The sequence below is a fragment of the Alligator mississippiensis genome, chromosome 5 (assembly GCF_030867095.1).
Source record: "Alligator mississippiensis isolate rAllMis1 chromosome 5, rAllMis1, whole genome shotgun sequence".
NCBI classification, from domain to species: Eukaryota; Metazoa; Chordata; order Crocodylia; family Alligatoridae; genus Alligator; species Alligator mississippiensis.
In genome coordinates, this window is record NC_081828.1 from 218,556,804 (window position 1) to 218,581,060 (window position 24,257).

The 24,257-nt window shown below is 49.2% G+C and overlaps 1 protein-coding gene across 1 annotated transcript; it reads left to right on the forward strand.

Moving 5' to 3' along the window:
- The first annotated feature begins 513 nt into the window (after positions 1-513).
- Positions 514-16,580, forward strand: LOC102572809 (uncharacterized). Its single transcript, XM_059729397.1, has 9 exons — positions 514-883; positions 3,861-3,941; positions 5,259-6,142; positions 7,773-7,821; positions 12,116-12,999; positions 13,071-13,124; positions 14,339-14,425; positions 14,579-14,627; positions 15,668-16,580. The coding sequence occupies exons 2-9, from the start codon at positions 3,905-3,907 to the stop codon at positions 16,480-16,482; spliced, it is 2,859 nt and encodes a 952-aa protein (XP_059585380.1). The 5' UTR covers positions 514-883; positions 3,861-3,904; the 3' UTR covers positions 16,483-16,580.
- Positions 16,581-24,257: the final 7,677 nt, after the last annotated feature.

Here is a 24,257-nt window from a genome sequence, read left to right on the forward strand (position 1 = left end):
ATTTCTATTACGAGTGGTTGCCATCTGCTGTTATTGCCAACAAGGTGGTAGCCGTTTCCTTCCATGATGCATGGTGATGAGGTTGCCCTTAGTAAAGGTGGCTGTCACCTTGCATTATTTCTAGTGAGATGAAAACTGGACCTACAGTAAAAACGGTGGCTGCCCTATGGGTGAGGGGTGTGGGCAGGACAGGGGCTGTGAGGAAAGTGGAGACATTGTGACAAGTGGGGTGTTCAGATGCAAACCTGCGGAGGCAGGTATCACAGGTGGTGGGTCAACTCACTACTCTGTATTCGTAGCGTGGCTGTCACAGTCATAGAGAAGTGGGGCTGGAAGGGACCTTCAGAGGTTACATCTAGTGCAACACCCTGCCTGAGGCAGGACTATGCAACCATCATCTCAGCTCGACATAAGACTGCCCTCAACCCTGACACAACACAGACCTAACACCCAACACAGACCTACATGCACAGGTAAAGCAGGGGAACCACAGCAGGCAATGTCCTGCTTCTCTGAAATGTTGTGCTGGCTTCCAGTTCCTCCCTTGAACACTAGAGGTCAAAGCTCTACCATTTCCCTTGCACGCCTGCCCTTGTGTCTGTGAGCTCTGGATCTGCACAAACGCACATTCACAACAGTGGCTGATCGTTTCATTTTCTGGGAGAGAAGGGGATTTTTGAACCATCGGTCTCCTCTTTACTTCCAGATTTGCAAGTTGGAACAGAGCTTGAACTCTTGTCTTCGGGACCCTCGTCTTCACCAGAAGAGAATCTGAATCTGTTTTACAAATAGAAGTATTCGGCTGAGGTCCCGGCCACCGTAAAGAAGCAGCAGCCTGAGAAAATGATGTAGAAGGCAGAGGGCTTTGTAAGACAAACACAAGGTATGTTTTCTACACAATGTGTGTGTATGTGTGTGCACATGTGTGTGTGTGTGTGTGTGGGTGTGTAGCTTGGCTAAATGTGAGAAAACGTGTCTGAGGAGCCGTGCAAGAATGTGCCGGCTAATTGCTGAAGGAAATGGGGGTGAGGAGGCTGAATCTGTCTCATAATTTGGCATGTGTATGTAAAAATTATTTGACTTCCAGTCTAGAGAGGGGCTGAAACATCCAAGAGCCAAGAGCTAAGGGCTTTAGTAAAGATCTATTTCCGTTGTTGAAATAAGGTCAGGCTGTTTTATACAACTCTTGGCAACTTTAGTTCCTTTTGCAGCGTCCGGTGCTGACCATATGTCTTGTGGTGAGAAGAGTTTTAGCTAAAGCAAGACCAGGGATGGAGAGAACTGCAATACAAAATTAAGAATGTCTTATAATCAGTCATTGCCTACTGCACATGTGCATCTGGGCCTACACAAAGTTGTACTGTATCAGCATGCATTGTCTTTCCGGTGTATAGTACATTTACAGGATCTTTCACACACACACACACACACACACACACACACACACACACACACACAAATTCAAGGTTTTTGTCTCTTTAACCAGTCTCAAACCCATTGAAAACTAGATTTCTATCAGTGCCTCATTGTATGACTAGTTGGGGGAACTGGCTGTATTGTTAAAGTGTTTCTTAGGCCATCTGCTCTCATGCTAGGTTCTGTTTATTTCATAGAATCACAGAATCATAGAAAATGAGGGTTGGAGGGAGCTCAGGAGGTTACATCTAGTCCAACCCCCTGCTCCAAGCAGGACCAGCCCCAACTACATCATCCCAGCCAAGGATTTGTCTACCCAGGTCTTCAAAACCTCCAGGGATGGAGATCCCACCACCTCTCTGGGTAACCTGTCCCAGTGCTTCACCACCCTCCTAATGAGGAAGTGTTTCCTAATATCCAACCTCAGCTTACCTTGCTGCAACTTGAGCCCATTGCTCCTTGTCCTGTCATCTTCCACCAGTGGAAGGCTGCTATTAAATTACCTACCTCTTTCAAAATGGCTGCCATCTTCCAGTGATCCCAGTGGATGTCTACCAAGGATAGCCTGTCCAGTTCAGTTAGGAGACCCAGCTGGAAAAGGAGGCAGTGAATATAAAGCCAGGGAATGGCTCAGATGAGGAAGTGCCTGTCAGTGGGAGATGGGCTCCTTGAATAGGGCCAGAAGCAGGGAAGTGAACTAACTTCTGGAAATTGCAGCTACCAGCAGAAAACGTTTCTCCTTTTGTTGTTTAGCCCCAGTTTCTTTGTTTGAGGAATAGAACTGTTCCCAGAGGTCAGTCCGGCTAGGTGAAGCCTGTGAGGGGATGTGATGCTATGCCATTGAGTGATGTGCTTAATAAGTTGCGGGGCACTGAATCTGGTCCGACGTGACTGAGGCCAGAGACCATTCTTAATTAAACCATCCCCTTTCAAAACAACCATTGCATCCCATAGGTCTACTTTAACCTGGAGGAAGATGGTCACTTCCTGGACTCCCAAGTGGGGAGAGGAGCACTGCAATGGTAAAGTGAATGGAGCAGGGACTCTCTCTGCTACAGGGAGTCAGTGCTCTTGTTCCCTTTGGAGAGACCGGAGAGTGCCCATCAGGCTGGATTGCACCACGCGTGACCCCAAACCCCGCTGAGAACAATAGGAAGCAGCAGCTATTGTCCAAAAGGCACTTTCTGTGTGGAGTTGAAGTAGAAGGCTTCAGCCTCTTGACAGAAGGCCTTTCCCTTCATAAATAATAATTTGCATGTGTAGGTAGGGGGGACTGTTAGTCCTTAAGAAAATGGTCTTCAAGTTCATGCTACTGCAGCGGTGTTGAACTGTGCAGGAGCTCTGCAGTGTGCCTGTTTAACAACCTTAGGGACCTCAGACCCACGAGTCTGCGCATCATAACCTTGACTTAAATTCCTAGTGTGCTTCCAGGGAAATGGTGCAATATGGGGAAGCATAGCCCACACTTTTGAAATCTAATGAAGGTGCTGAATCATGGCTTTTGGCACAGGACCCAATATTGCCTGAACTATGGAGCATGACTCCCCCCGCCCCCCCCCAATTCTTTTATATTTTTTCAAAAATGAGGTGTTTTAGGTAACATTAATATATTCTGTGGCCTTGAAATAGCCTTTATTCCCAGCCCCCAGCCACAAAAATGCATGCTTGTCATCAGGAAGGGCAGATAAGACTGGATGAGAGATAGAAAACATCGTGTTGAGTACTTTGCCTCAGCCACATGGTGAATCCCAGCTGCACCTTGAAAGCTACAGATTTCCTAGCATGGAACTGCTGAGTCCTCTGGCATTAAGTGATCAGCTTCTCAGAGCTCTTGTTTCAGGCTCTCAGCCGATACAGGCAGGTGACACTACATCCATTTACATATGAGCTTCCCTTCACAATCCTAAGGTTGAGACATGGTGACTGTAAAATGGATAGGGAGATTTTCTATGGCAAGGGAGAGACTTCTATGGTCAAGTCTAGTACTGTAACTTCTGAAGTGAGTGTGTGTGCATGGGGGGACGGGGCAGGGGTTGGCTGTAATGTTCCTGTTCTATGAATTAGTGATAATATTTGTGCATCCAAATTGCATTCACCATTTTTCTCTTTGAGATTGCCAGATTGAGTCAGAAAACTTCTAGTTCACCTTGTTATACTCACAATACTTTCATTACTGCCAGCCGCAAAGTCCAGACTTGCATAAGCTCATTGCAGAGCCTGAAGAAGGCATACTCACCATTGCTTCATCACTTTTTATATGATATATAGCCTCAGCTCTGACAATTAGATTGACTTGTCAGAGCGGCATTTAAAGGCAGCATTTTCTGGAAATGGGTTACAGATTAATTTTTTGCTATAAGAATTCCTCATTTATGAACACAGATGTTGCTACATGCTCCATAGCTTCAAAGGGAATAAAGAGGGTCTTTGTTCTGTGTTGCCAGGTTTGGAAATAACATTGGTTTCATCCCAAATACTTCAGCTGAAGATGGCAAATCAGAGGAGAGGTGAAGAAGTCGTCCATGGTGAGCAAAAGAAATAAAGGAAAAGTTTCTGTTGGCCTTCTAAGATCAGCTTACGGCTTATTTTTAAATATATATGACAATAGATTTAAAACTGTTTGATTATCATAGAATCATAGGGAATTTGGGATGGAAGGGATCCTAGGAGGTAATCTAATCCAACCCCCTGCTCAAAGCAGGACCATCCCCAACTAGATCATCCAAGCCAAGGCGTTATCTAGCTGGGTCTTCAAAAACTCCTTGTTAATTGTTAGCGCTCATGAATACTGAGAGGTTGTCCAGCCAGTTACAGCTTGACTTCATCAATGCTATTTAGTTTACTATTTAAAGTCTTTTTGTTCAAAAGTGATAAATAAATACAAAGTATAAAACTAAACGTTTTACAGTAGCAACTCCATAGCGAAGATGGCTTTCACCGATGTTGGCCATATCCGCTAGTTTTTGCATGCCTCCCTTCTAGTCTGTGCTTGAAGCATGTGATGTATCTGAAAGAATTATAATGGGGAGAGGAAGATTTTTGATGAAAATTCTGTACCTCCAAGATTCAAAGATAAACCAAACTGTTAATTAAAACATAGCCTTCCTTGGGGTTCAGACTGGTCACTCATAATTCACAGCACAGAATAGAGAGAAAAGCCCCTGGCCCTCAAACGTTCACTGCCATGTTCAACTTTCCTCACTCTTGGACTCACTGGGATGCCTTGTGCTTGTAGTTGAGTACTTGTGTGAGGTTGTGGCTGGGATCCAGGCATAAACCTCCTGGCACAGCATGTTTAGACTCGGCAGCAGACAGGAGCACACTTCCGTTCTTATTGGTACATCCTTCCATTTGTTGGACAATCACAATATGGAAATGCAGTAAACTAAGATACATGAATCATTTGTTAAACACCATTCATAGATTACAGAGTTGGAAGGGACCCAATGGATCATCGTGTCTGACCCCCTACCCCTGGCAGGAAAGAGGACCAAGGTCAGACGACCCCAGACAGGTGACTATCTAGCCTCCTCTTGAAGACCTCCAAGTTAGGTGATAGCACCATCTCTCTTGGAAGCCCGTTCCAGACTCTGGCCACCCTAATGGTAACAAATTTCTCCCTAATTTCTTCCTACTGTCTAACCTAAGTCTACTCTCCACTAGTTTGTACCCACTATTCCTAGTAACTCCCTGGGAAACATTCACCCAGTTCGAGTTCTCCTACCTGCCATGGCAGGGGGTTGGACTTGATGATCTGTCAAGGTCCCTTCCAACCCTACAAACTATGAAACTACCTCTGTTTTCTTGCTATGAATCTCTGAATCTGTCAAACCTGTTCCCAGCTGATCCAGGAGAAGGTAACTGCCACATTGGAGCATCAGAGCTGAGAATCATCCTTGTGGGGAGAACTGGAGCAGGGAAAAGCGCCACTGGAAACACCATCCTTGGTGAGACGGTGTTTAATTCCAGAGCCAGTCCAAAGTCAGTCACTGAGACTTGTGCCAAGGCAAGAGGCACCTGGAAAGGGAAGGAGGTTGTGGTTATTGATACTCCTGCCTTTTACAATACAACACACCCTGATAGAAATCCTTCACAAGAGATCAGTCGCTGCATCCAGCTCTCTTCCCCAGGCCCCCATGCTCTGGTGCTGGTAGTACCGTTGGGCCACTACTATGAAGAGGACAAGAAGTCAGTGGAGAAAGTACAGGAGATATTTGGAGAAGCAGCCCTGAAGCACACAATTGTCTTATTCACTTGGAAAGAGGAATTGGCAGATGAGCCCTTGAGTGAATACATAGAAGCCTCAGGTAAAGCTGATCTTCAGCAGCTCATTGAAGCGTGTGGGAATCGATACTGTGCTTTCAACAACAAAGCAGCAGGAGAAGACCGGGATGCCCAGCTCAGCGAGCTTATGGACATGATAGAGAGACTGATGCAGGAGCATGGAGGGCAATGCTATGAGATTACGGAAGTAAAGGAATCAGGGGAGTCCTATAGGGAAGTGAAAGAGGGACCATACCGTTTTGATGAAAACTGTGCAAACACAGGAGAAGAATCAAGGACTGGGTCAGAAGAATTCAAGACAGAAAGGGCAGAGATGGACAAGGTCAATGAAGGGCAGCTGAGAGATCAAAAAAGCACGCTGACAGAGCCAGAGGAAAAAGAAAGAGGTTGTGATGAAGCCATGAGGAGAGTCAATGAAGAAGCTGTGGATGATGCTGGAAAAGTAAGCAAAGTTCTTTTCACTCATATCTGTTGATATAAGTCCAGGGCTCAAACTGTGCTGAATCTTTCTAGGCTGGCTCCTGGCAGGCTGCAGACTCTCCGGACTCACTGAAGTCAGAAGTAACTGTAAGTCTCGAAGTTGCTGACATTTCCTTGACAATATGACAGAAAATTTAGCCCAGTGATTCTTAACTGGGGTGCAGCTGATTCAGAAAAGTTATTAGGGGTGCCTTGAGTCTAAAAAACATGAGAACCGCTGTTTTGGCCAAGGCAAATGCTTTTTATGAGTGAGGAAAGAGCCTTAGACAGTTTACTGAACACCCCTCTTCTCAAGGGGTAGTTATTAAATACCAGCTTGGTTAACAACCTTACCACTTTTTGAGTGAACAGAGTGAAGGTGAGTTCTCGTGCTGCCCTGGCTGGGGAATGTCTCCCTTACAGGTCTTGTGGGGAGGGCAGGGCGTGCAAAGGATGGGGATTTTCCTCATGTGATACCGTCTTTTCCTCCAGCGCTGCCTCTTCCTTCAGGTAGTTAGAAACAGCTGTCTGTCCGTGACCAGCAAGCTGGGTTCAGTCGATCTCCTGGCAGAGGGGTGCTGTAAGGAAGGAACTGAAGTAGAATCCAGCTGTGGCTGGTCGGTTATTTCAAACTTCTCATTTGAGGCACATCCCTTCTCTCTGCCTCTGCCTACCTTCCTGCCCGAGTGGAAAGGGCTCAGCTGGGCCAGCGCAGGTAGAAGGGCTTGAGAGAGGAGGCAGGGACAGTGCAGGGAGCAGGCTAGAGTTTGGTAAGGACAAGAGAAATGGAGGAGAGGGCTTGGGAGGCAGAACTTCCCTCTATGTGCCCAATGGCACAGCTCTGAACACTTCCCGTCCTCTTCTGTGATGGTTCTTATCTCATGCCCATCACCAGGCTCCAGTACACACCACTTAAGATACCCACAAGCAAGGCTGTGTCCAGTTCAGTTTTACACATGACAACAGGCAAGGGTGCAGGAACACCTGGTCCCTCCATTGTGTACACGGCGTCGGTATTGCTTGAGCAACGTTACGTTACTCAGAGCTTGGGCTCAGCTGTGCCCACCTCATTAAGTGCTGTTAGACAGCTACTCAGGGCAAGGATTGTGTTGGTTTGTTTCTTCTCCAGAAGTGGGATACAATGAAAAGTGACTGATTCGCATCTCACCGGCATGCAGGCCGGTTTTGGTTCAACTCCCCGTTGAGAAATGATGCAGTCCCAAACCAAGGCAGTCAGCAGCAAAGCTCTCCACTCTCTCCGAATCAGCCCGTTACTATCTCAGCTCAGAACTCCTGGGACGTTTCCTCACCTAGATCTCAGCACAAGCTTTATTAAATTGACAGAGATGCCAGGAAGTTTGGGTTTTTTTCTTAATGGGCAGCAGTTTGGGAGGTCTGGTACGTGCATGGCTCACTAAAAGGTTTCATTTTCTGCTACAGTCATTTCAGTACTCACCAAGAAGTGTAAATACATTCAAGAGGGACCCGATAGGAGGGGAGGCAAATTTCTTCCTTGAGCTCCTTCTGAAACTCCATACATGCATTTTTTTAAAATTTAAGATTACAATATCATTTTTCTTCTTATTAATGCATATTATTTATTATCATTACAGGTATGTCAGCCATGTTTGCAGCCAAAAAAAGATGCGCCAACTCCGCCAGGTAAGAAAGCAACACTTGAGTCTCTGGTCTGGGGGAAAGGGCAGAAAAAGACTTGCAGGAAACATGACTCCAACACTCATCTCCCAGCTCTGTCCGCCCACTGGCCTTTCCTGAGCCCAACAAAAGGGGAAGGCGACAACCAAGTACACCTGGTTTTCCTGTAATGGCCACAGGAAATCTCTGCTCACTCCCAGCCTTTGAATGACATGGCTGCCCCACACTCTTCAACCAGGAGGGGACAATTCTTGGTTTCTAGTGGGTGGGATCAATTCTTAGTGCTCCTTGATGCAAATTCACTGGCTAGGATCTGGGTTTGTTCTGGCCCTGTGATGCTAAGCACCACCCTCTGGAAGCAGATGGACAAGGCAAGGTTCCCCAGTGAACATAATTATCTGAAAGCTTTACCCTGTCTTGACTGCAAGGGTAGGGCAAGCAGGGAACATCTACTGTGTAGTCTGCTCTGGCCCAGAGAGTGAGGAACAGAGACGATCTGTGGTTTGAGCTATTTCAAAATTCCCCTGTTAAGCACTGCTGCCATTTAAGGACCAGCAGAGTCCTGGCCCCTCTCCTGGTCCTGGCTGGGGATCTGAGGTAGAGGAGATGCCCCAGCCAGTGTTCAGTATATGACAGCCTCCTGATCATAGATTCATAGATGTTAGGGGCTGGAAGGGACCTTGCAAGATCATTGGGTCCAACCCCCCTGCACTAGGCAGGAAAGACAATTGGGGTCAGGTGACCCCAGTGAGGTGACCATCCAGTCTCCTCTCATGAATCAGCTGACTAATGAACTGTCACCGTCTGAAACCCTGCATCTCAGAGCAGAACAAACAGCAGCAGTGACCCCCCCACACCGCCGCGTGCTCCCCGTAGCACCTGGAGGGGGCTTAGTGCAGGAAGTCCCCTCTGTAGAGACCGAAGTCAGTGCTGGAGCCTGCCAGCTGGGTTGGTGAGGAGCTGTGGGAGCCAACTAGATCTTAGGGAAGGTTTGTACATATGGTTAAGATTAAACTTGACATGATTGCACACTTTTGCTGCTAGTGGTCATTGGCCACATGGCCACTCTGGCCTCATGGTTGCACACTAGTGGCAGCCTGTGCAGTTGTTACTGCGCAGTCATTTAGTACTTGCTTGATTAAGTACTAAATGACTGTGCACAGTAACTGGCATTGCTGTGCAGCCCCAAAGCCGCACAGCTATTTTTAGCACTACTGCGTAGTAGCAAAATGCTGCTGAGCAGTAGCTCGTTGCTACTGTGTAGTAGCATGTGTGTCATGGTTTGTTCCTGGCAATGCTGTGTCCCTGTCGCAATGAGCTGCAGCAATGTTGTTCATCATTGCAGCAATGTAGCGTCTCGTACAGGTGTGCCCTCCGACAGGAAGAAGGGATGAAAACCTGGCATCTGTAGCTGCGTGGAGCCCACTCCACTCAGACCCCTACCTCTCCTCTGAGTTAAGGGAGCTGGGGGCTGAAGTGTTTGGGGATTGTTTTTGAGTCTTTTCTTCATGCTTCCTACTGACCCTTGTGCTTCCAGTGCATCAGAGGTGCAGCTCCAGAAGGGGCATGGCACACCCAAGCCAGTGTACCAAGCCCGGCAACCCAAGGAATCGGCAAGGGAAGCTCTCACTTTTATGTTGGGGACTAACCAATTGCCCATCAGGAGCCCCGTGCCCCCCCTCCCCACCATCTGGGCCTGCTCCCCCTTTACCTCCTGCTGCTTGGGGTCTGGGCCCGCTTCTCCGCTCCCTGCTACAGCGGTGGGGGGAGGGGAGGAGTCGGCCTGGGCCCGATGCAGGGGAGGATCACCTCGAGGGTGGGGAGAAGCTGACCCATGGCAGCAGCAGGAGCAGCGGGTCCAGGCTGACTCTGTGGCAGTGGGGGAACAGAAGGAGTGGGTGTGGGGAAGAAGGGGGGTTGGGAGAGGAGTGGGCCTGGGCCCGAGGAGGGGAGGAGGCCTGATCCTGAGCTGGGGGAGAAGCCGGCCTGCTGTGGCAGTGGGGGTGAGTAGCGGGCCCGGCCCGATATGACAGCAGCTGGGGGAGGGGGAGGGGCAAGCCTCTTCCCCTCTCGGCCCGGGCCCACTCCTCCCCCACCCCCCATCCTCCGCCCCTGTTGGCTCTGAGCCTGCTTCTCCTGTTCGCCTGCTGCTGCCGTGTTGGCTCAGGCCCGTGTCTCCCCCGTCGCAGTGGGCCTGCTTCTCCCGTGGCTCATGCTCGGTCCTCCTCTCCCTGCACATGGGGCCAGGGCCGAGGCACTCCTCCCCTCCCAACACCGCCATGGCATGCCCGCTATTCCCCCAACCTGTGTCAGGCCCACTCCTTCCCCCACCACCGCCATGTCATCCCACTTGGGGCCCTGCAGATGGTGATGATGGAAGGGGGAGGGGCAGGCCGAGCCCAGAGCCGTGGTCTCACCCCCCATCCTGCCCCCGTGGTGTCCCAACCACACTTGCCCCCCATGCTGCCGCCGAGGTCACCTGCAAGGAGGAAGGGAAGGGGCAGGCTGAGGTCCGCCCACTCCTGTTCAAACGCTTGTTCGCACTCCGATTTGCCAATCAGAGTGTGACTAAAGTGTTACGGACAGACAGACGTAGGCTTTTGTAATATTAGAATACCAGGGATTAGGGTCACAAGCCAATGAGTTAAGGAGAGCGGGACAGACACAGGCAAATAAATGTTAACATTAAGATACACACACTTAGGATCTGGGTAACAAGAAGTAGGCAGCGATACTGTGGTGAAATCAGCCAAGAACAGGTAATTGGTAGAAAACATTAACATGATGATAGATATGCTTGAGCACGTTTAATCCTTCCACAACACTGGTAGGTTCCAAACCAGCCTCTGGTCCCATAAACTGCTTAATTACCTCCTGCCCAGGCTCCATGCACGAGCCCTTGTGCTGCAGCTCACAGTCCTGGCTCTGCTCTCCTTCTAACTCTCTGGCCACATGTTTCCCTCACGGCTGCATGACTTACGCTACTCCTTCTGCTTACTCCTTCCCCGCACTACCTTCTGGGAGTTATAGTGCACATTGCAGTTTGGGGCATTGTAGTTCTCATTACAGCAGTATAGTATATGACGTTCAGCATCACTGCACATTACATCAGACAAGCATTTGATACAAAAAATGTCCCAAGAGCTCCATTCTCTTGTTAACCACAGCATCACACCGGGGGAGAGAGAAGTAAATTGCAAGAGGGCAGGATGTTTTCCGGAAGCAAATCAGTATTTATTAATTAGCTGGAATCAGCAGGCAGGCAGAGTGGTGGGGCAGGACAGGACAGCTAAGATGAACATAAAAGAGTACCTGTCTGGAAGGACAGGCCCCAGAAGATGTATCTGTTTTGCCTTCTTGGTATCTCTCTCTGGGGTTTGAAATCTCCAGTATTTGGGCGGTCAGGGGGCGGGGGGCTTTTTTATTGCCCTGGTGTTCTTTCTGCAGCTCAATTGCTCTGATGAATTCCTGATGGCTTGTTCCTTACCAGGTAAAAGCTACATACTTCACCTTTTCCTGCTCAGGACAGAGATCTAGGAGTCAGCACAGATAGTTTGTGAAAAACATCAGCTTCATGCTCAGCAGCCATCAAAAAGCAAACAAAATGTCATAGATTATTAAGAAGGGAATTGTAGACAATACTGAAAGTATTGCCATGACCCTTTATAAGTCCACCCCTTGAATACTGGGCCCAATTCTGTCACCAGCCCTCAAAAATGATAGAGGAGATCTAGAGATGGTCCAGAGAAGGACAACAAGGGGGATGGAGGGGTTTTCCTATGAGGGGGAACTAAAGAAGCCAGACCTGGTCAGTTTAGAAAAGAGATGTTTGAAGGGAGATATGAGCAGGGTTTACAAAACACCAAATGGGGAAGAGGAAGTGTATAGGGATTCATGTAGTATCTCTTACAGTATAACAACTAGGGGTCACAACATGAAACTAGTATGTAGAGGGTGCGTCTACAAGGGATGCAACTGCGCAGTGGGTACTGCACATGTATTTAGTACTTCCCCTAGCAGGAAAGAGGACCGAGGTCAGACGACCCCGGCCAGGTGACTATCTAGCCTCCTCTTGAAGACCTCCAAGCTAGGTGATAGCACCACCTCTCTTGGAAGCCCGTTCCAGACTCTGGCCACCCTAATGGTAACACATTTCTCCCTAATGTCGAACCTAAGTCTACTCTCCACTAGTTTGTACCCACTATTCCTAGTAACTCCCTGGGAAACATTCACCCATTTCAAGTCCTCCTACCTCTGTTTTCTTGCTATGAATCTCTGAATCTGTCAAACTTGTTCCCAGCTGATCCAGGAGAAGGTAACTGCCACATTGGAGCATCAGAGCTGAGAATCATCCTTGTGGGGAGAACTGGAGCAGGGAAAAGCGCCACTGGAAACACCATCCTTGGTGAGACGGTGTTTAATTCCAGAGCCAGTCCAAAGTCAGTCACTGAGACTTGTGCCAAGGCAAGAGGCACCTGGAAAGGGAAGGAGGTTGTGGTTATTGATACTCCTGCCTTTTACAATACAACACACCCTGATAGAGATCCTTCACAAGAGATCAGTCACTGCATCCAGCTGTCTTCCCCAGGCCCCCATGCTCTGGTGCTGGCAGTACAGTTGGGCCACTACTCTGAAGAGGACAAGAAGTCAGTGGAGAAAGTACAGGAGATATTTGGAGAAGCAGCCCTGGAGCACACAATTGTCTTATTCACTCGGAAAGAGGACTTGGCAGATGAGCCCTTGAGTGAATACATAGGAGCCTTAGGTAAAGCTGATCTTCAGCAGCTCATTGAAGCGTGTGGGAATCGATACTGTGCTTTCAACAACAAAGCAGCAGGAGAAGACCGGGATGCCCAGCTCAGCGAGCTTATGGACATGATAGAGAGACTGATGCAGGAGCATGGAGGGCAATGCTATGAGATTACAGAAGTAAAGGAATCAGGGGAGACCTATAGAGAAGTGAAAGAGGGACCATACTGTTTTGATGAAAGCTGTGCAAACACAGGAGAAGAATCAAGGACTGGGTCAGAAGAATTCAAGACAGAAAGGGCAGAGATGGACAAGGTCAATGAAGGGCAGCTGAGAGATCAAAAAAGCACGCTGACAGAGCCAGAGGAAAAAGAAAGAGGTTGTGATGAAGCCATGAGGAGAGTCAATGAAGAAGCTGTGGATGATGCTGGAAAAGTAAGCAAAGTTCTTTTCACTCATATCTGTTGATATAAGTCCAGGGCTCAAATTGTGCTGAATCTTTCTAGGCTGGCTCCTGGCAGGCTGCAGACTCTCCGGACTCACTGAAGTCAGAAGTAACTGTAAGTCTCGAAGTTGCTGACATTTCCTTGACAATATGACAGAAAATTTAGCCCAGTGATTCTTAACTGGGGTGCAGCTGATTCAGAAAAGTTATTAGGGGTGCCTTGAGTCTAAAAAACATGAGAACCGCTGTTTTGGCCAAGGCAAATGCTTTTTATGAGTGAGGAAAGAGCCTTAGACAGTTTACTGAACACCCCTCTTCTCAAGGGGTAGTTATTAAATACCAGCTTGGTTAACAACCTTACCACTTTTTGAGTGAACAGAGTGAAGGTGAGTTCTCGTGCTGCCCTGGCTGGGGAATGTCTCCCTTACAGGTCTTGTGGGGAGGGCAGGGCGTGCAAAGGATGAGGATTTTCCTCATGTGATACCGTCTTTTCCTCCAGCGCCGCCTCTTCCTTCAGGTAGTTAGAAACAGCTGTCTGTCCGTGACCAGCAAGCTGGGTTCAGTCGATCTCCTGGCAGAGGGGTGCTGTAAGGAAGGAACTGAAGTAGAATCCAGCTGTGGCTGGTCAGTTATTTCAAACTTCTCATTTGAGGCACATCCCTTCTCTCTGCCTCTGCCTACCTTCCTGCCCGAGTGGAAAGGGCTCAGCTGGGCCAGCGCAGGTAGAAGGGCTTGAGAGAGGAGGCAGGGACAGTGCAGGGAGCAGGCTAGAGTTTGGTAAGGACAAGAGAAATGGAGGAGAGGGCTTGGGAGGCAGAACTTTCCTTTGCGTGCCCCATGGCACAGCTCTGAACACTTCCCACCCTCCTCTGTGATGGTTTTTATCTCAGGCCCATCACCAGGCTCCAGTACACACCGCTTAAGATACTCAGAAGCAAGGCTGTGTCCAGTTCAGTTTTACACATGACAACAGGCAAGGGTGCAGGAACTCCTGGTCTCTCCGTTGTGTACACAGCATCGGTATTGCTTGAGCAACGTTACGTTACTCAGAGCTTGGGCTCAGCTGTGCACACCTCATTAAGTGCTGTTAGACAGCTACTCAGGGCAAGGATTGAGTTGCTTTGTTTTGTCTCCGGAAGTGGGATACAATGAAAAGTGACTGATTTGCAGTCCCAAACCAAGGCAGTCAGCAGCAAAGCTCTCCACTCTCTCCGAATCAGCCCGTTACTATCTCAGCTCAGAACTACTGGGACGTTTCCTCACCTAGATCTCAGCACAAGCTTTATTAAATTGACAGAGGTGCCAGGAAATTTGTCTTTTTTCTTAAAGGGCAGCAGTTTGGGAGATCTGGTACGTGCACGGCTCAGGAAAAGTTTTCATTTTCTGCTACCGTCATTTCAGTACTCACCAAGAAGTGTAAGTACATTCAAGAGGGACCTGATAGGAGGGGAGGCAAATTTCTTCCTTGAGCTCCTTCTGAAACTCCATACATGCATTAAAAAAAAAAATCAAGATTACAATATTATTTTTCTGCTTATTAATGCATGTTATTTATTATTATTATTACAGATATTTCAGCCACGTTTGCAGCCAGAAAGAGATGGAGCAACTCCCCCAGGTAAGAAAGCAACACTTGAGCCTCTGGTCTGGGGGAAAGGGCAGAAAAAGACTTCCAGGAAACATGACTGCAACACTCATCTCCCAGTATTTGGGGGAGGGGCCTGTTTTATTGCCCTGGTGATCTTTCTGCAGTTAAATTGCTCTGTTGAATTCCTGATGGCTTGTTCCTAACCAGTTAAAAGCCACATACCTCACCTTTTCCTGTTCGGGAAAGAGATCTGGGAGTCAGCACAGACAGTTTGCGAAAAACATCAGCTCCATGCTCAGCAGCCATCAAAAAGCAAACACAATGTCATCAATTATTAAGAAAGGAATTGTAAACAATACTGAAAGTCTTGTCATGTCCCTTTATAAATCCATGGTGTGTCTGCGCCTTGAATACTGTGCCCAATTCTGTCACCAGAGCTCAAAAATGATAGAGGCGATCTAGAGACGGTCCGGAGAAGGACAACAAGGGGGATGGAAAGGCTTTCCTTTGAGGAGAAACTAAAGAGGCCAGACCTGGTCAGTTTAGAAAAGAGACACTTGAGAGGAGATATGAGCAGGGCTTACAAAACACCAAATGGGGAAGAGGAAGGCAGTAGGGATTCATGTAGTATCTCTTACAACACAAGAACTAGGGGTCACGTCTACAAGGGATGCAACTGCACAGTGGGTACCGCACATTTATTTAGTACTTGTATAAGCAAGTACTAAGTAAGTGTGCAGTAATCTGAGTTACTGTGCAGTAGCACCAGCAAACATCTTTTAAGTGCTGCAATTACTAATACTGTGCAGATTAGCGCTGTCCATGCTGTGACGCACCCAGTAAATGGCAGTTCTGATGTTCTTATATTATGCTCCAGAGGGAAGTTATTGTATTCTTTCCCTTCATGTAACATCAGACAATTGAGGCAGGGAACACAACACAGGAACAATGATGAGAGAAATATTGCAAAACAGTGACACTTTGTAGCACAACACAAACCCTAAGTTGTATTCACCTAATTTGTTATCTGTGCAAAGATGTTCTCAGTCTGTTAAACTCATTTCCGGCAGCCCAAGAGGAAGGCAGCCAGAACCCAAAGGAGTCAGCATGGAGAATTGTCCTTGCTGGTAAAACTGGAGTTGGGAAAAGTGCCACGGGAAACACCATCCTTGGGGAGAAAAAGTTTGAGTCGAAACTTGGGGCAAAATCAGTAACTTCGAAATGTGCCCAAGGAAGCATGCTGTGGAATGGGCGTGAAGTTGTGATAATTGACACTGCCAACATTTTTGACCCAAATACCCATGGGCCAGAAATTTCACGTGAATTTGGTTCTTGCTTCATGCTCTCCCTTCCAGGCCCCCACGCTCTGGTGCTGGTGACCCAGCTGGGCCGTTACACAGAGCAAGACAAGGCAGCTATGGAGCGAGTAAAAGCAATCTTTGGCTGTGAGGCTCTGACGTTCACAATTGTTTTATTCACTCGGAAAGAAGATTTGGGGGATGGCTCCCTGGCTGAATACGTGAAAAACACAGATAACCTAGAGCTCCAAACATTGATTAAAGCCTGCAAGAACCGATACTGTGCTTTCAACAACAAAGCAGCAGAAGCAGAGCGGGAAGCACAGGTCAAAGAGCTGATGGAACTGATTGAGAAAATAGTGAAGGAGAATGGGGGCAAGTACTGCCCCTATAGTCAGTCTAACCTGGATACCATGTTGAATGAAGAGAATGGAGCACAAATGAGAGACAGGAGAAAGTCTGAGGCAACTATTAGGCAACATGATGGATGGAAGTTGTTTAACAGGGCTGTGCAAGGCTTCAGATCCCACCTTGGATCCGGAGTCCCTTCAGATGCTTCGGTGTCCAAATCGGCACTTCGGGATTGAAGTGGGATTCCACCAATGGTGTCCGGAGCGGGTCGGGGGCATCCAAAGCACTTCAGATCCACTTCAGATGCTTCGGCCATTTTGGGGCAATTAGAAGAAGGAGGGGGAGTGGGGAGGGATGGAGAGTGGGAGGAGGGGAGGGAGGGGCAGCGGGTTGGGGGGAAGACTGAGGTCTGCAGGTAGCCAGTGAGAAGGATTTCTCTCTAGCTACCTTTCCACGACAGCATCTGTGGGGTGGGAATAAAAACAAAAAGCATGAAAGCCTCTGTTTCCAGCCCTTCTCTGCCTTTTGCAGCTTATTTCCTGTCAGCGACTGTGAGAGAGGAACACTGTGACTGAGACCTGCCTGCTCCTTTTTCACGTTATAAAGGAATGGTTAGGATTTAGCTTATCTTAGCTTAGCTATTCTATTTGATTATTAGTAGTATTACAATTAAATTTATTTCTTTGAATTATTTTTTGGAAACTTTGCAAAAAGAAAGTTGTGTTTTCCCCAGCCAGTGTAGCCTATCACTGTGCAGGGAGGCACAGATTGCTTGCACACATGCACACACACCCTCCCACTCACCCAGAATATAGAAAAAAAAATCACAGCAGAAGAAGACAGACAGATATTTACAGAAGAACAAGACACAGGTAATAAATTGAAACACAGGAAGCCACACAAATAATTTGATTCACAGCACAAGACAGACACAGCTATTCACTGGAGAACAAGACAGACTGATATAAAAAAAGGATTCACACACACACACACACACACGCACACACACAGACCTTTTGCAGCACAGGAAAGATCAATATGAAGCGTGCTGGCAAGGCAGGTGCCAGGTCTGCTGGCAGGGGAAGGAGAGGGGGTAGAGGGAGAGCTAGAGCTGCAAGCCCTTCCTCCCCCCCGCCATCCCAAACACAGATGCTTCTCTTCCCGAGCAGCCATGACATCAGTGCTGCCAGTGGAAGCCAGGCAGTGGGAGCAGTGTCTTCATCTGATGTCCCTGCATGTGCACCACCTCTGCTCCATCCAGAAGTGGGCACCAGCCGTGGAATCACTGCCTCCTCCACCCCAATGTCAGCTCTCAGTGCGAGCCTCCCACTGCCGGAGGAGGAGCTGGAGCTGGAACCAGGGATGCTGGGCGTGCTGGCTCAAGCAATTCTGGGGACTGAGGGAGAATCAGAGTTTGTGCTCCACACCCCTCAAGTTTCCCTTAGACCCAGGTCTCCTCTGGAAAGCAGCACCTCAGAGGAGGCTGAGGTTGTGGAGGCAAGTGGCTCAGCCAAGGCAGCTCTTCCTGCTGTTCAGCCTCAGCCTGCTGAGAAGGTGGAAAAGGCAGGATCCTCGCCCTCAACACAGAAGCAGGGGACTAGTGTAGTGTGGGATCATTTTGAGGTGGCAGATGATCCCAGGTTTGCCAGCACTGCTGAAAGCGCATGAGTCGTGGTAAGGACTTGAGACACTTCTCCTCCATGGCCATGCTGCTGTATCTGAGGAGGCACCACCTCCTTCCCCTTCTTCCTGCTCAGCCTGGCACCAGTGCGAGTGTGCCAAAAGGGAAGCCCTACACTTGCTCCAAATCCCTCTTACCCCCAAAGCAGAGGCAGGCCACCCTGGACCAATGGGGGAAAGGTGGACAGAAAGTGGGGCATGTTCCCAAGGTAAGCGAGATCACCCAGCGCATTGGGGAGATGCTTGCTCTGGATAGCCAGCCCTTCTCCCTAGTTGAGTGGCCAGGGTTCAGGCAGTTCATAGCACCTCTGGCCCCATTTTACAAAGTGCCTGCATGCACCACCTTTAGTAGGGCGGTGGTGCCCTCCCTGTATAAGTTATGCAGGGAGTACTTGAGGGAGGAGCTGCACAAGGAAGGGCTGCAGGTAGCCTTGCACTTCACCTCCAAAATCTGGAGCAGCCGGGGTGGTGATCACACCTACCACTTCCTCACGGGGCACTGGTGCACTCGGCCAGGCTGTCAGTGGGCTCTATGGCAAGCCGAGGTGCTGGATGAGTCCCACACAGCAAGCAAGATCCTGGGGGCCGTGAACCGCATGGTGCAGGGGTGGCTCGTTGGGCAAGCCGAGCTCACCCGCGGGTTCATGGTCACTGACAACGGGGCCAATATGGTGAAGGCTGTCCACAGCACAGAATCATACAGGCTGTTGAGACTCGATGGAACTCCACATACCTGATGCTCGAGAGGCTGGTGGAGCAACAGAAGGCCATCCACGAGATGGCCTTGCTTGGGGAGATTGGGATCAGTGCCCCCCTGAATAGAGCTGAGTGGGGTACCATCTCCCAGATGCTGGTCATCGTCAAAGCCTTCCTCAAGGCCACCGAGACCCTTAGCGCTGGCGATGCCCTCCTCAGCCCGGTGATCCCCCTAGTGAGGGAACTGGAGGACCAAATGGAGAAGTTACAGGGGATCAATGTCCCTGGCTGGGGCAGGCCACTGTCACAAGATGTGCAGGCACTGGTGAGGCAGCTGAAGGAGAGCATCAGGAGACAGCTGGATCCCTTGTGGTCCAGTACGGTCCACATGATGGTGGGCATGTGTGACCCAAGATGAAAGGGAACATGTGCACTGGCAGCCCCCAAACCCTTGATCACTGGACGCAGGTGCTGGTGTACAAAGTCAGGGAGGCTGAAGTGCAGAGGTGAGGGGATGTGGAAGAGGGGGATCCACTTTTCTGTGCCAGCACTCCTAGCACCAGCACCAGTACCAGCCAGTCTCCTCCACGCCAGCCACTGACAATGTGGGCCATGGGCATGGCTTCAATGCTGGGGTCCAAATGCACCAGACCTCAGCCTTGGGCAGGTATCGCCAAGGCTTCGGTGGCTACCTATCTTGCTGAGGATGTGGAGCCACTGGACTGTGAACCCTTGGCCTACTGGGCAAACCGCAGACAGATATGGCAGGATCTGGCCACGGCTACCCGGCAACACCTGTCCTGTCCACCGACCAGTGTTTCAAGCGAGAGGGTGTTCAGCATTGCTGGGGATGTTGTGACACCCCACTGCAGCTGATTGGTGGAGCAGTTGGTGTTCCTGAAGGTGAACCTCCCGCTGCTGGGGTTCCCCAAGCTCCACCTGCAGATGGACTGGGTACCACCCTCCTCACTTTGTCTGCACCAATTTCCTTTTCTGAGGTTTTGAAAAGCTGAGTAATGCTCCACTCTCAGCTGGAGGGGGACTAACTGCATCACCAGCCAGCAGGGGAAGAACATGTCCCTGCTGAGCTCATTCCCCTGCCAGGATGAACCTGGAGGTATGGGATTGGGGCTATGGGGAAAGAGGAGGCCCTAGGTCCTGGGCATGACCACTAAAATTGCACCCTGCCAGGGTAGGGAGGCCTGGTGGGACTGCTGGTGGCTCAGGAGCCCCATAAATGCCAGGACTAACGATCCCCTGGTGAAAGGCAGGTAGGAGGCACCATAACCTCCAGCTAATGCATGCACACAAAATCCTGGCTGGGGAAAGCCCAGACCTGTCATGTCTTTGATGGGCCTGATGCTTGCTGGTTGCAGTGCAATTGTGAGGCTTCCAGTGAGCTCAGCTTAGCTGCCTGGGATGCCAGCTTTAGCGTTGAAAACCCCTTTGTCAGGCTGAGGAAGCACCTACAGTTGGTCCTGGATGGAAGGAACAGTAAGAAGCCAAAGGCTGGCCCAACCCTCAATGCAGGCAAGAAAGCCAGTCAGCAAAAATGGAAATGGAGGCGTTGGGGGGGAGGGGGCGGGGGGAGAGAGGGATAGGCTGGGGTTGGGGATAGGGGGAAAAAGGGGATGTAAAAGCTCAGGTAAAAAGGCAGAGGTGCTTGGGGTGTCAGATGTCTGGCAGGTCACAGTGTGCCAGATTTTCACTGTGTATATTAAGTCCATGAGTTTCTGTACTTACTACTGAGAAGGCTGATGCAGTGCAGTTCATAGGCCCAGCTCTGAAAAGTGGTTTGTACATTCAAACAAGCACCTAACCTCAGCACCAGAACTGAAACCAACTTCCTACAGCTCAAAACACAAAACCTGCCAACTACTTCCAGTATTCCCTGTCACAGGCGGGGTCCTGCAAGAGGGATGTGATCTCCTCAAGGCCCTCTTCTCGTGCCAAGTTGGCCAAAGGGCACCCTCAGATTCTCGCCTGCCACGTCTTTGATGTCACCATCTATTTGGGAGGCTGCCTTTTACGCCCTCTTGGTCACTTCTAGCTGGTTACTCGGACCCTATGGTTTCGTGGACTCCTCATGGGTCCCACTCTACAATGGGTGCTTTAGGGGCACCCTAGCCTTATGGGCTATGCGTGGCTCCAACCACCACTTATACCACACCATAAACCTCGCAGCTGGAATAGATGTTGTTCGGTCTCTCTCTCTCTTTCCACACCCTTCTCTGGGGCCTTCTCAGTAAAGCCACCCTCTCTCTGGGCTCTTCTAGTGGACTCCAAGATGAACATGAGTCGTCAGTGTGACGAAGCCATCAGAAAAGCTAATGGCACTTTATCGTGCATCAGCAGATGCATGACGAATAGGTCCAAGGAGGTGATACTTCCCCTCTATCGGGCTTTGGTTAGACCGCATTTGGAGTACTGCATGCAATTTTGGGCACCACACTTCAAGAGGGATGTGGATAACCTGGAGAGGGTCCAGAGAAGGGCAACTCGTATGGTTAAGGGCTTGCAGGCCAAGCCCTATGAGGAGAGACTGGGGCACCTAGACCTTTTCAGCCTCCGCAAGAGAAGGTTGAGAGGCGACCTTGTGGCTGCCTATAAGTTCATCACGGGGGCACAGAAGGGAATTGGTGAGGTTTTACTGACCAAGGCGCCTCCGGGGGTCACAAGAAATAATGGCCACAAGCTAGCAGAGAGCAGATTTAGACTGGACATTAGGAAGAACTTCTTCACATTTCGAGTGGCCAAGGTCTGGAACGGGCTCCCAAGGGAGGTGGTGCTGTCCCCTACCCTGGGGGTCTTCAAGAGGAGGTTAGATGAGTATCTAGCTGGGGTCATCTAGACCCAGCACTCTTTCCTGCCTATGCAGGGGTCGGACTCGGTGATCTATTGAGGTCCCTTCCGACCCGAACATCTATGAATCTATGAATCTATAAAATCTGATTTATATAGTTTATCAAAATAATTTTTCAATTCATTGTTTATTGCTTGAAGATTTAAAATTGTCTTATCATCAGAGGTAATTCTTGAGGAGATATGCTTATTTGTTGCTGCTGCCTTAAGTCTTCTAGCCTACAACTTGTGTGCTTTATCACCTCACTTATAATAATGTTGTTTAACTCTGTTAAGTTGAAATGCAATTCATTGGGGAAGCTGTTCATTATATTTTGCCTTTATGAGGGATAATTATATATAAGTATATTATCATTCTGTGGGTCTAGTCTATGCACCCTTTCTTGATCTGAAATTTCTTTGTCTAATAGAAATAACTGTGATGAGCTTGCTGGCAGCAGCCTGGCTTGGTGGCTCGAAAGAGCTTTCAGCGATTGGTGGGGGGGTTTCAGCGATTCTGTGCAGGGGTGAGGCAAGGAGCTGGACCTGGGTGAAGACTAACCCATCCCTCCTTCCCTGATTGGTCCAGTTTCAATCTTGGGGCAGAGCCCCCAAAGGGAATAAAAGAGCAGTATGATTGGCACATGGATGGCTGCATTGAAGGACAGTGAAGAGGACGGATGAAGAAGAGCTGGTGGAGTTGGCCAGCAGGGCAGAGCTGTTGCCTTGAAGAGCCCAAAGAACTCCCTTCACCGGACAGGGAGTGACAAGGGGCCGCATCCCCCAGCCCCACCATGTAGGAACATGGTGAGCGGTGCATAGCCGGTCCATGCCAGGTCCAAGAGGGACTGAGACCCAGAGAGCTGCTTGAGGCAGCTTGGGTCCCCAACCGCTGGAATGAGACCAGGCCCTCAGTGCACAGCCAGTGGACCAAGACCCTGGTGCTGCATAAGGCTGCTTGGGTCTCCAACCCCTGGCATAAGGGAGAGCCACTTATGCATAGAGCAGTGCACAGGGCCCTGAGTGGGCTGGCAGCTGGAAGAGCCCAGGGCAGCTGCGGCCCCCCTGCTGAGCCAGAAGGCACCTCCACTGGGGAGATGGGGACAGCCTCATCAGGCTTCAGAGTTGTGTGTTGCCAGGAAAGGGGATTTCCCCCAGGGGAGGGGGAAACCCACCCCATCAGTGAGTCTAACCTCTGGGGAGAGGCCTGAAGGCGAGGGACCCCTGAGTTTGGAGGTTTCCCTTGTGGACTATCCCAGATGGTTGTGGAGGGCCAGAAGGGCACTGGGGATGTTCTCTGCTCCTTTATCTCTGGAGTGCTGCCACTGCTCCAGAGGCAGCCCTGGTTGTTCTTTGTGTCTTTTAAGGTTTAGCTTGTATCTGATGTTCCTGCACTTATATTTTGTGTTTTTTTTCTATTATGTTTGTAAGTTCACATTTTATTAGACTTTAAGGATGTATAATTTGCATTTAAGACCTTGTTTTGATCCTTCCAGATTACTTACCTGTATCCTAAGTGTTTGTATAGAGGGTTGTACATATATTGCATATAGTTTCCAGGTCTTGTATGCATGTGTGTGTATGTATGTATGTATGTATATATGTGTGTGTGTGTGTGTGTGTGTGTGTTCCACTTTTAACTTTTTTATTATTAAACAAATTTGTACATAGTTGTTTATAGATTATCCTGGCCTGGCTTTATAGGGGATGGATGGAATTGCACACAGCCTGCAGTTTCATTCTGCAGTGCACCTGCCCTGCTGACATTCCCCTTCAATTGTAGAGGGAGGTACATAACGTGGTACCACCCAGGCTATATAACATTTTAGAGCTTTCTCTTTTTTCTATTACTAGCGAACTTTATACATTGCTTCCTCAAAGCAGCTTTTATAACTTCTTAAATGATCACAGCAAATAACTGTGGCAAGAGCAAGGGATCAGCTGAGCCATAGGCACCCAGCAGCAACAGCAAAAGCCCCATGCCACCAAGCCTGCTGGCAGTATTCCTGTGGGCTGAACTGCAGGAGCATGGCAGTGGCAGCAGGATCACCACACCTCCAGCAATGTGGTGACCCTGTGGCACACTGAGCCTTGGGAAGGAGGAAGCAGGGGCAGAACAGCCATGCTGCAAACTGTGCTGGCAGTAGCACAGCCCCCTGAGACCCGAGAGCAAGGTGGTGGTGGTGGGTTTGCTGCTCTGCAAAACTTACCAGCAACACAGCACTGTCCCATGTTGCAGCCAGCTGGAGCCTGGAGATGGGATAAAGAAAAAAAGCTGATGCCAGTGTGGACATGCTTTTTAAGTGCATGCTGGTGCCAATTCACTGAGTGGGGCAGCGAGGAAGCTATAAATGGGCTGGTGCTAGGTGGGTTATATGGGGAGGTGGAGCCCCAAGATCTTCGCATCCACTTGCAACCTTAGTGAAACACCACTAAACAGAGAATAACAGCAGCCCCAAGATTAGAATTTTGGTCAGATGTGGCAGGCGAGAAGCTTTGGTGGTTGAGGTAACTGGTTCCAGCAGCAAGCTGTCAGCCCACAGGACCGCAGTTGGCTGGGGGTGACTAGAAAAGCCTAAGTGGGTAGCCTCGGACAGTCATGGCAAGTTACAATGACCCTACTGAATGCCTGTTGTCTTCAGCAAAGCATGTAATTGATGTCTTCATCTGGTCACAGAATCTAAAAACTTTCAGTAACGAAGCATTGTTTCCAACTTCCATTTTTCTTAAAACACTGATTTAAATAAATTGCTATTTTAATGGGATCATGATCAGAAACTAAGATGTTATATAT